Source organism: Mus caroli, unplaced genomic scaffold (genome assembly GCF_978045245.1).
Source record: "Mus caroli unplaced genomic scaffold, Mus_caroli_1 scaffold_7, whole genome shotgun sequence".
Classification (NCBI taxonomy): Eukaryota; Metazoa; Chordata; class Mammalia; order Rodentia; family Muridae; genus Mus; species Mus caroli.
In genome coordinates this window covers 107,130,585-107,142,566 of record NW_028227262.1, presented here as the reverse complement: position 1 = coordinate 107,142,566, position 11,982 = coordinate 107,130,585, and the positions used below count along the sequence as shown (strand labels likewise).

General features: G+C 50.8%; 1 protein-coding gene across 2 annotated transcripts; it reads right to left on the bottom strand.

Moving 5' to 3' along the window:
* Window positions 1-1,653: 1,653 nt before the first annotated feature.
* On the bottom strand, window positions 1,654-10,771 carry Fam131b (family with sequence similarity 131 member B). 2 transcript variants are annotated; one of them, XM_021164713.3, is made up of 7 exons: window positions 10,584-10,770; window positions 7,995-8,104; window positions 7,680-7,715; window positions 7,339-7,432; window positions 6,875-7,072; window positions 4,562-4,705; window positions 1,654-4,342 (listed from the first exon to the last, which is right to left on the bottom strand). In XM_021164713.3, the coding sequence occupies exons 1-7, from the start codon at window positions 10,609-10,611 to the stop codon at window positions 3,870-3,872; spliced, it is 1,083 nt and encodes a 360-aa protein (XP_021020372.1). In that variant the 5' UTR covers window positions 10,612-10,770; the 3' UTR covers window positions 1,654-3,869. The 2 variants fall into 2 exon arrangements, with proteins under 2 accessions (XP_021020372.1, XP_021020373.1); XM_021164714.3 differs by lacking the exon at window positions 7,680-7,715 and having other exon boundaries at window positions 10,584-10,771.
* Between the last annotated feature and the right edge of the window lie 1,211 nt (window positions 10,772-11,982).

The following is an 11,982-nucleotide window of genomic DNA, read 5'->3' as shown; positions in this document are numbered from 1 at the left end:
CTTGTTCCTACCACCACTGTGAAAGGTGATGGTGATGATCTTAAGGAGAACTTGATCTTGGGCAGGGAAGAATTTGGGTCCATCAGACCTTCCCCCCACCCCCATTTCCATGGTTAAAGGACTCTGTGTTTTCCTGCTGTGCAGGTTCAGTCCCTATCACTCTAAAGCCCCACAGTTCCCAGGTTTGTTCAGTCACCATCCTGGCCCTGCCTGTCTATATTCATTTTCCATGCAGAGTAGGTGAGTGGAAGCCCAGATTGGATGAATCTGCAAGTGTCACATTGGAAGGGAATGTGGGACCACAAAATTGCCATGTGGATTGACCACCCTAAAATGTGTCCCCAAGTCTGCCAGTCCTGTGTGCTCTCCAAAATCTGTCCTATCAGTGCTGCCATTGTCTGTTTCTAGGCCAAGCCCATATCAGGGCTGAAAGAGCCAACCCTTGTTTCCAAGGACCCAAGTGCAATTCCCTGGAAAGAGGTTGAGGAAAACTCTGTATGGAGAGGCAGGTGTCAGAGCCCTGCAGCAGAAAGCTCTAGTCCTTATCCCTGGCTCTCTGCCTAGTTCTATGTTACACCTAGAACATGCTTATTTCCTTCTGCCCACTGGAATGGCTAACTTAGCCTGCCAAGAGTCATCTCTGCCTTGGGGCCACTCTTTCTAGAGCTCCCCCCAAAGCACACCAAGGCTCTCATGCAGCAATGGGGAATGCAGATTTCAGTCCTTTATAATAGCTCCTTGTACCCTTGACTTGGCAAGCTTTAGTTTACTCCACTCTTAGAGGAGTTTTCCTTCCAAACCAGCAAAGAGCTTGATAGCCGTGCTGTATGGCATTAGCCTGCTTAACCTAGAACCATATGCCAGGTGCTGTGGGCATTCAGACTCTCTGCTCCATTTGTGGGCTCTTTCTGCCCCTCACTATATACTTTTATCTCTGTAGTTGAGTCCTCATATATTCTCCCAGTTCTGGCCCTCCCCCCATTCCCAGGTTTCTTCTGTCCCCCAAATAAGACACTCATAGTCAGAGGATGCCACCACATTCTGTTTAGTGTTGTTCCACACAGCCTCTGGCCTTCTCAAACATGGGCTTCTTCCACCAACCCAGGCTAAGACATTGAGGCCTAGGTAGGAGGATTAGCAGGGGGCTTCCAAGCCCATGCCCATGTGTATATAATCTATAATACTTATATATATTTATATAGAATTCTCTCTGTAATATATGTCATAGACTCCTTCCTGGGCCTGGGGTGAGAGTTTCACATTAAGAAAACATGCTAAGACTGACCATAAAAATGGGTATTTCTCAGACCTGGAAGACAGAGTGTGGGATATATATGGACAAGGGTAAGAACTTGTCCTTCACGATTCCCTTCTTAACACAAGGAAAAGAAGGGAGGTGTGTGGGCTGGGGGAGGCAATGGAAGGGAAGGAATGGAAGGTTTGGATTTTCATTTAATAAAGTCAATTGAAAATGAAAGTGTACCCCACCCCTTAAAAAATCATTCAGCAAGAGCAGTCTCATTCACAAGAATATAAAAAACAGCCCTGCTCCCCAGCTGCTGTAAAACGTGCTGCACAGCCTTTAAACCCAAAGAAAAAGCAACCCTTCCCACCCACCCCTAACAGCCTCTTCCTGCACATGCCCCACCCCTCCCCTTAAAGTAGGCTAGAAGCAAACCCCCATGCACCCTGCCCCAGCACCAGAGAGGTGGTCCCTCCCTCTAAAAAAGAGTTCAAAATGGTCCTGGGCCAGCTCCTTGCATCTTCTCTCTTCAGAGTGGGGTGGGCCTCACCTGCCTCTGTGGCAGTATGCCAGCAGCCTGGGGAAACCAAGCCCCTGCTCAGGTACAAACCCTACTAGGTTTCTTCAGGTCTTTTGTAGTCTTTCAATGGGGACCATTTGGCTTCCTTGAGGAATGGAAGGGGGAAAGAAAGCTGCTTTAGTTTACTCTTCCTAACTTTCCAGGGCCCTGAGCAAAGGGAACCGAGATGAATAAACCTCTCACTGGACTCGCTGTCCACGGTCACCTGGGGGAAGAATATGGGGGCAGTGAGATGAGACAAATGTGTTGATAGAGCAGGGTAGACAAGGCAAAGAGACCCTGGGAATAGATTAGCTTCAACATGCAAACTCCCAGGGGACTAGGACAGGAGGCCAGGGGTTAGGGGCAGTTGCCAGGGTTGGCAGGCTAGCCCTTCCTCGTCCTAGAAATGAGGTCCTGATAAGCTAAACCACAACACATTAGCAAACACGAGGTATCTTCTTCTCCCATTCAGGCAGCATTAGATGAGCTAAGTGACTGTTCACCTACTTTGGCTCTCCTGGTTTATTCCCATGTTCCTACACTAAGAGACCATAAGATCCAATGTTTCCCCTCCCCTGAAGGATGAGGGACACCTACTCTGGTTATAGTGCAGTGTATGAATGTGGTACAGGACAGCATCACAGATGAACAGAATCACTCTAACGGTGAGCCTCATCATTTTGATGGGTAAGGGAGTAGTTTCGGACCCCTGACATTATAGTGTGACACAAGGCCTTGGGACTGGAGCCATGGATAGACAGGAGGAAGGAGAAAAACACGGTGACAAGCTTGGGCATCTCCTATCAAAACTCTGCTTATGCCAAAGGCCAGATTGGAGCTGTGGCTGCTGCAGCACCCTCATAGCAATATGGCACTGACTTGCTGCTGTTCTCTGTCCCCATGGTCCACACCAAATAAAAGGAAAAGGAGGTATGGACAGGCAAGCTTAGGTATCACCACAACCACTCCTATAAGGAACACTGGATTGAGGACCCCTGGGGACAGCTGACAAAAAGCAGAAGCAGCCAGTGTCCACCCTGGCCCTCAGCCAGCCACCCAGTCCAGCCAAGGCAGTGACAGCACCAGACTCCCCACTCCACTCTGCTCAACCCTGAGTCCCCAAGAAGTTATAAAAATGTAGAAAAGGCAAAGAGAAAAGTGTAAACAGCTCCAGAGAATTTGGGAAGGTAGAGGGGGCCCCAGCCCTCATGCTTCCCCACTGATGGGGACACTGCATCCTAGGTCAACAATTTGAGACGCTTCCCCTCCTTGGGGCTGGGTGCCAGATGAAAGAAGGCAGAAAGAGAAGCCAGACCTGGAGTAGCCAACCCCAGTGGGCTTAAGGTCCCCCTTCCAGCCACAGGACATTCAAGCGGCTGTGTTTATTCTTTGTCTCATTGGTGACCCTCTTGTCTCTGAGTAGGCCTTGGGACAAAGAACCATACAATGACCCCTGTCAATCCCAGCTCCATGTCTACCTCACTTTTGCCTCCTGATCTCAAAAGCCAAGATTGCCTGAGCTGGGCCCACTGTCTATGCTAAACACAGAAGGACCCTTCAGGCCACTCCTTCAGGCAGGTAGTCTGCTGTACCAGCCACGCCAAGTCCAACAGCCCCTGAGGCCTGCTTCCCACAGTAGGGATGCACTGGTGCCATGGGCAGAGAGAACAGAACCAGGAAAGCAGAGTGAAATGGAGAAAAGAGGCATTCGGACAGCACAGCCAAGGCTCCTGGAAGACGAAATCGGGGGTGTAAAAACTGAGATTCAGTGTTCAGCGCGACGAACCTGGGCATGGACCCAAGAGCCATATCCATGGCTCATCTCCCACCACCCTGCCACCTAATTGCCTGGGTCTCAGTTCCTGGAATGGGGTTTCTGGAGTGCAAGCCCAGATAAAAACCCCTGCTGGTCCTTCACTTTCCAGGGCGGCTAGGCTAGCGGCCTGGTGAGGACTGGAAGCTCCCAGTTCCCTGCTGTCTTCTGCCCGGGTTTCATCTGTGCTGCTGGAGCTTGGGAGGGTATGGGTTGCAGCCATGCCCCTCAGGTCAGAGTGTGGGAAGAAGCTAGTTGTTGGCATCCCCCTCCTCCTCATCAAAGGACTGCACACCTGAGGATGTGACATCAGACACCTTCCGGCTGAGAGCAGTGGACATCTCTGGGTCCTCTCGTGGGGAAAGTGACTCCAGATCCCGGCATCCTGCATCTTCTTCCTCCTCAGGGGCCAGTGGTCTCTTCTCTTCCTCTACAGGTCCCCTGGCCAGTTCCACCCCACCAACCTCTGATGCCCAGTCAGTGTCTACCCCCAACAAAGGTGGAGGCTCCTGAGCAGAGTATCCTGAAGCAGGTTGGGAAGGCCCCATGTCATGTAGGCTCGGCTGTGAGTCATCAAATGCAGGGCCAAGATAGGATCCGGTAGCTGGAGATGCAATGAGGGACTGATCACTTGCTTCCCAGGCGTCAGATGACCCCAGACAGTACATCCCCTGTGACACGTAGGAGTGAGGCCATCCATCCATTGGGGCTTGAGCTAGTGCATCTGTAAACAGAAGGAGCAGGCTTGGAGGAGCCACAGAACACCCATCATGGGCAGTAAGGGGAGCTCACAGAACGGTCCTGTTGTTATGACACTAATGCAGGGGCACTGGAGAAGCTGAGACAAATGGAAAAGTCCTAAAAACCAGGGAAGGGTAGAAGGGGTCTACATAGCTGAGAAGCCTCTTAGGCCCCAGGGCTTGACTCTAGAACCATTTCTCACCCTGACTTTCCATCAGCTCCTGGTAGTTGTCACTGTAGTTGCAGTCCAGTGGCTCCTGGGTAGAATTGACACTCATGTCTTCACCATCCATGGAAGACCAAGCCATAAGTGTAGCCTCAGAAATAGCAAACTGTTCCATGACACCTATGAGAAAAAAAGATGTAATTTTATTTAGAGTCCTCAGCCCAGCATGCTGGCTCATTGCCTTTAACCCCAGCACTCAAGAGGCAGAGGCAAGTGGATCTTTGAGTTTGAAGCCAGTCTGGAGTATAAAGCAAGTTCCAGGATAACCTGGGCTACACAGTGAGACCCTGTCTCAAAAAGCCAAATCAAACAAAGAAAAGAGTCCTCTAATAACCCTTAGACCCATGCAAAGGGTATGGAGAAACCCATTGCTGCATGGTTCAGTGGAAGTAAAATACAAACCATGTATGAAATCATTTAAGAAAAGTTAGCACAAACAAGTAAGTTTTAATAAATCTAATTTAAATATAATATATATGATTCTCTTTCAACATATAATGAACATAAACTTCTTTTGGTTTTTCAATATAAACATTATTAAAGAGATGTCTTACATTCTTTTTTTTTAAATTTATTTTGTATTAGGTATTTTCCTCGTTTACATTTTCAATGCTATCCCAAAAGTCCCCCATACCCACCCCCCCAATCCCCTACCCACCCACTCCCCCTTTTTGGCCCTGGGGTACCCCTGTACTGGGGCATATAAAGTTTGCAAGTCCAATGGGCCTCTCTTTGCAGTGATGGCCGACTAGGCCATCTTTTGATATATATGCAGCTAGAGACAAGAGCTCCGGGGTACTGGTTAGTTCATAATGTTGTTCCACCTATAGGGTTGCAGATCTCTTTAGCTCCTTGGGTAATTTCTCTAGCTCCTCCATTAGGGGCCGTGTGATCCATCTAATAGCTGACTGTGATCATCCACTTCTGTGTTTGCTAGGACCCGGCATAGTCTTACATTCTTAATATGAAGTAGCCAGTGACTACTCTATTACTCTGAAATAAGGCTAGACCATGGTTCTTACTTAGGATTCCTAGCTGGGGAAAGGAGGGCTTTTCTGGTGAAATAACCTGGGGGGATTAAATGCAAATGTTTCAGAAGTTTGTCTTTGGAGGTTTTAGAATTTGAACAGGAGAGATGGCTTATGAGTAAAGAGTTAACTGCTCTGGCACAGGGCCTGAGTTTGGTTCTGAGGACCCACACCAGGCAACTCAGCCTATAACTCCAGTTTCAGGGGAATCCAACAGCCTCTAAGTCCTCTTGCACACATGTGAAGCACATAAACTTATGCAGGCAAATATAAGAACTTAAATAAAATGATTTTTTAAAAAAGAAGAAGTTGAACCTAGTTTTAGGTGGTCTAGGACATTCAAGATCATCGAAGGCTCCCCAAGGGAGCATCAGGTAAATGTGGGTGCCCAGTCGTAGAAGGGGCTATATCAAGAGACTAGAAGAAGGGAGGGCCTAACGGTGAGGATGTGAGGATGCGAGTATTGCAGATCCCTGTTCTAGTCAGAGCCATGAATAAGCTGAAGCTCTCGTTGCTATCACCTTGTCCTCCCTCTCTGTCCTCCACATCTATCACCCAGCCCCACTCAGACTTCCTCTGCCATCCACCACCCACACCAGCAACACTAAATCCTTCCCCTCTCTTCAGACTTACCCCTCTTCTTGGGTATCTTCTTGATACTTGCTGACATTATCAATTCACTTTTGTATGCACACCACATACTTGTCATCAGACCTATTTCACTTCCCTGGAACCAAACCACTGTCTCCAGGGCCATTCTCTTAATCATGCATTAGCTGTCACAGTAATGAGTACCGTAAGTCAATTCATGAAATCCAATGTTGACGAGCATGGCCTCAAGAAACTCTCCAGGCCTCTTTCATTTTTAGAAACAAATACAAGTAGAGTTATTTGAAGCCCAAGGCCCCCGTGTTTGTCTTCTATACTAAGAGAGGCCTGGGGGAAGACAGTACCATACCAGAGAAAAGAAAACATCTGGGACACATGGCCTTACAAATTTCATCAGAGTCCCATTTTCTAGGGCTATAATAAAAATATATTGGAGGGCATTTATCCGAATTAGCCAGCCCAAAAAGAAAAAACCAAGAGAAAAAAAAAATGCTTGAAATCAAGGCTGGTAGAAAAATGTGTGCCTATGGTCCACATGCAGAAAGAGAAAGACAATTTTGCCACCAGGGAGCAGATTAGAGGGGTCAGTCTCTGACCATCCAAACAACAGCAAACTATCATCCGAAGACTTGAGATATTGGGGTAGAAGTACCTGCTAGGAAACGTGCCTCCTTCTCGCCATCACTGAGGTCAGAGTAAGCATCTGTATCCCTGCGCACAGCCTCATGGCTATGTTGTGGCTGAATTGTTGGAGCCTTCCCCCAGCCCTGCCACTCAATCATGTGGGCCACCCGGCCTTGGCCCATGGCGGTAGGTTTTGTCACATGGTCCTTCATGCTCCTCGAGATCCCTATGAAGTCAGACAATACCCATAGCCTTTAGAATATCACACAATACTTAGCAGGTTCTGCAGTCATTCCCTACCCCAGGACCCATGGGATTCCATGCACTAGGGAAAATATCCCCTAGTAGCCTGTGGGTGATACTCAGGATTGGAGAGGCTTGACATAAAACCAGGTGATTCAGAGTTGTGGACATGAACCCCATCAGGCTTAAGGAAAAGGGGGAACAAAGAGGAACCTGCCAGCAGTCCCAGTTCCAGGTTTGGAGTCTCACCTGAGAATGATGACTTGGCCAGGGCCCCAATGCCATAGGCATTAGAGTTTCGCTTAAGCTTCGGAAGGATGGAAGTGGTGTCCTCCATGGAAAGCTAGGACAGGGAAGGTAAGAGAATAGGCAGAGGAATAAGAAGGCTTGGGGTGCCTTACATACAGAATAGAGTTTCTGGCTCCCAGGAAGGTGGATACCCAAGGCAGCAATTGACAAAGAAAACCAAGGGAGTATATACCTGGTACATACTGGGGGATCAGCAGAATAGCCTATCTATAGAAGGTCCCAGAACAAAAGAAAAGAAAGGTCAAGGTAGATTGAGAAGGGCTAGGGGTTGCTGCACTCACATTGATGCCGTCCCAGGAGAAATCTGTTCGTGTTTGCTGTAGGAGAGAGGAGAGGGGATGGTATCTGGGCACCTCTAGTAACGCAAATAATCCTGCCTTCCTCTGAGGAACTTCCAGATGTGCATAGAGAAGCAGACCTTCCAGAGGCTGAGAAAGACCTCAGTGTGGAGCCTTTGGTGTGTGTTTTAGGGAAGCAGGGAGATTTATGAGGAGGACTCCCCCCTTGGGGCTTTATGGGATGATGAAATGGGTGAAGCAGCTAGGAGCTTGGGGGAGGTTGTTATAGTGGGTGGGCTTCGGAAGCATCAGCCTTACCTCTGTAGAAGGCCGATGGAGACTGCTGCCATGCAGTGAGCTGGTGCTGTCCATGTTGATCTGATCGACATCCTTGAGGCCTTTCCAGTCCACGGCAATCACTTCGTTCCCTAAAGCAGCCAGATTAGTTTCTTACCTTCATTTCCCTGGCTCTCTGCTGGTTCCCTTTCCATAAAAGGCAGAGGCCACACCCTTGGGTCCAGCCCCTCCTCCTCCACCTCCAACACCTCCATGTCTCCCAATGTCATGCCTTCTGACTATCCATTTCCTTCTATGTCTACCATTCCCAAATTTCTGGAGAGAGAAATAATAAGTGAAATGAAACACTCATTTTCAGCTCAGTGGGGAATAGCATACTTAGGGGAAAAAATGCTTCCTGGCCTCTTCTGGTGTTGTTTACACAGAGAGGGAGGGAGTCAAAGACCGAGCTGTATCAGGAAAACCATTCTCCATTCTGTGCTGAGCAATTGTTGAGATTGTCTTTATTGGATCCAGACTGCTCATCAATTACTGCCCTAAAAACAAGGACACAGCTTTCTAGGGGAACCTACTCTACTCAGCAGCTGGCTTTGATATTTGAGGGATGAGAGGAATGTGGCTTCCCCCTCCCTCAAGGCCTTCCTAAGCATCGGGAACTTGGTTGACAGGAAGATACTGGGGATAGAGGCAGCTCGGAGGTGAAAACTTAGGACTGTTTCCCCGAGAGCCAAAGGGCTCCAAGATGAGATGGATGCTTTGAGCCCAATTCTCTTGGGGGACAGGAAATAGATTCAGGAAATAGAGATAGTAACAAGAAACAAGAGGACTTCATAATTTCAGAGCTAAAAGAAGAGAAATTTAAGGTGAGAAGACAGAAAACAATGGCAGAGGTGGACAGGACACTGAGAACTGGTGGAAAAGTCGGGAACCAGGAGGGAGACTCCTGACCTAAGTGCAAGGAAGTATCCTCTGTAACTCTTGGAGAAGAATTCCTTAAGTATTTACAGAGAGATTCAAGAATCTACAGAGATATTCAAGAATCGAGTGGCAGCCATCCGCCCTTGCGTACATGAACTTTTGCTTTTGGGGTTTAGGATCATAGGTCCCTAGGTCCTTTTTTTTTTTTTTTTTTTTTTTTTTTTTTTTTGGAAAGAAGTGCACTGACTAGGTCTTGGGCAGGAAGAAGCATCCAGCATGCAGCAATAGTACTGGCGACAAACAAAGGGGATGGCGGTCCCAGGGACTGACAGGTAGGGCTGGGCTGCCACACATCCAAAGTTGTTATGCTCTCTCTTGGGATCTTGTGAAACGATGAGACAGGACCAGGACCTGTGGCTAGGTCAGAAAGACATCTGGACCTAGCAGTAATGGGGCAGGCAGAGCAAGCTTTCTTGGAGAAGAGTGGGAGCGAGGGGAGGGAGGGGGTGGCCTTTGAGGAAGAGGGGGAGCTGAGTCAGAGCCTTAGGGGGCAGGGAGATGGAGGGGAGGAGAACAGGGAAAGAGGTGAAAGCAGAGGAGGGTCTCCATGGAAATAAACCGGGTCTCAGAAATCAGGCTTCCGGAGAGTGAGTTTGTTTGTAATAATAATACGAATTATTCTCTCAGCCTGAGGTCACTAGGGCGTGTAGGCGGGAGAAATTGGGAGTTAGGAAGGGGAAAATTGGGGGGTTTGGGAGAGGACTGTACTAATGTGTTCAGTCCTAAAGTGGAATGGATGCGTAGGGTGGGGGTAGGGGGCGGTAGTAAGGCAGGGGCTGGAAGGAGAGGACCATTAAGGAAGCGCCTTTCTTCCCTCCCCCTGCCAAAGGTAAATAAAAAGCCGGCCCTGCCCCGCCTGCCCCCGCTGACAGGTGCAGGCGGGTCCCAGGGTTCCTAGGCGGACCCCACCCTTCTGGGAAGCGGATTCCCGACCTCTCTTGGGGAGGTAAACCTCCACCTATTCCCTGAGTCCACGGCTCTTCCGGAGCACCCCGGCCCAAGCTCATTCCCTCCAAGCGTGGAACCCGTTCCCTCCCGGTGGCACACGCTCTTCCCGCCCCCGCCCCAGAGGGAAAATGCACGTGAACAAAGCAAATCGGGGGAGGCAGGAGCGACGGGAAAAGGCTACCAAGAGGGAAATGGTTGGGGGCAAAACACACAAGCCATATGGAGAAGAGGGTGAAGATGGGAGGGGGCGTGCGGAAGAAAGTCAGGGATGAGGCTGGAGAGGAGGTTCTGATAAGAGGGGCTGCTCCCGAAAGAAGGGCTCGGGGAGGCTCTGGCTACAGCAGAGTAGACGCGAATGGCCTGAAGGTGGAGGGATGGGGCCATCGGGAGTAGGGAACAGCGACGGAGCCGCGAAGGATGCTGTGGAGAGGCTACCAAGGAAGGACCGCGCCTGCGGGAGGGCGATGGAGAGAAGGCTATGAGCTGAGAGGGATGGAAGCCCTGGAGGCTCGAGGGCACAGGGATAGAGGGACCTTAGCAGATGGAGGGAAAGTAAAGGCGCGGGGCAAGGCCGGGCGGGCGCGGAGGGAGGTCCCCAGGGGCAAGGATGGGGATGGGGGAGGGGGCCGGAGGAGCGCCCCGGGGCGAGCTCGCCCCTGACCCGCGCCCGGCTGCGGTACCCACCCACAGTCCGCGAGCCGATGCAGCCCATGGCTCCGGGGGCCGCCGGGTCCCGGCCCTCACCGACTCGGGGCGCTCGCCGGGGGGAGCACCGGGAGCCGCGCCGCCGCCCCAGCCGCTCTGCAGCGCCGCGGCTGTCTCCGCTCGGCTCCGCTCCCCCCTCCCCTCTCCATCCCTCCCCACGGCAGCCTCCGTCGCCGCCGCTACCGCCGCCGCCACCGCCTGGCTCCCCCGCCCCGCTTGGCTCTCGGCGGCCGGGGAGGGGGCTGCTCGGGGATTGGCTGCGCGCAGAGCCTCCCCGCCCTGCCCCCGACCGGGCACCGCGCTCCCCGCGCCCCTCGCCGCGCTGCGGCCACGTCCCTCCGCCTGTCCTTCGCAACCCCCGCCCCTGAGCTCCTCGCCATCCCCGCTGAGTTCTCCCGGGAGATGCTGATGGAGAGTGTGGATAATAACCCGCTTGTGTCTCAGGAGCTCGGTCAGGAAGCCAGGGCCCACCCTTAGGATATGCTTGATGGACTTTGAGGGCTGGGGGTGAGAAGGCCGAGAGAGAAAGTGGGGCGGAGATGAGAGAACACCCTGCTTGGCCTTGGGTACCAAATTCCGCAAACATTTGTTTTCTTCCTGATGCTGCATCTGGGACGCACGAATCGGGATTGGATGCTGTTCTGGTTGCCCGGCGTTTCACGTGCGTTGCTTTGCCCACCCAAACAGATCGTGAAGTCTTTGCCAGTGGATGCTGCGAGATGCTTTCCTGTCCTCTAGCTGTACTGGGATGGGTGTGGGGCTGGTGCAAGTAATCTAGCTCTAGGCTTGGGTCCGGATGGGAGGAGAATGGGAATAATTCTATTGCAGCTGTAGGGAAATGAAAATATCAGGATCGGAAACCGGCCACAAGACATGGCTTTAAATCAGATTTAACTTTTCTGAGCTTTATGTGGATGTCCGGAAGCAGCAAAGGGAGAATACTGCCCCCTGCCGAGAAGGGTCAGCACTACACCAAGGGCCCCACGGGAAAGGAAAGGGAGATCTGAGTTGGGAGAATCAGCGAGCACTATTACAACTGGCAAGAAGAGTCTAAAAGACACACTAGGAAAGACAAGGAGGCCATTTCCTCTTAGTCGAAGCAGTATCTGCAAACCTTGGGCAAGCGGGTCTGGGTGGTACCATTGACAACAATGGTAACAACAAAAAGCAAACACTAATTCTGGGCCAGCTTGCTTTCTATAGGTTTTTGTCTCTTTCCTGGGATTAGAGAGGAAGAGGGGCAGGAGGCCTTGTGGGTTTGAGGCAGAGAAAAGGGGCATGCCTTACACGTGTAATTTTGTGACATTTAGATTATGATTGAGGAATTGCATCTGATGAAATACCAGATGAAGATATGGGAGGGGATAGATATTTTTGC

Bases quoted from the DNA above. Each gene is read 5' to 3' on its own strand.
- Fam131b (XM_021164713.3), bottom strand. From the start codon at position 10,611: ATGGGCTGCATCGGCTCGCGGACTGTGG. The intron at 7,073-7,338 runs GTGAGACTCCAA...CTGACTTCATAG, and splicing joins GGCCAAGTCATCATTCTCAG to GGATCTCGAGGAGCATGAAG. The intron at 4,706-6,874 runs GTACTTCTACCC...TTTTTCTCATAG, and splicing joins GGAGGCACGTTTCCTAGCAG to GTGTCATGGAACAGTTTGCT.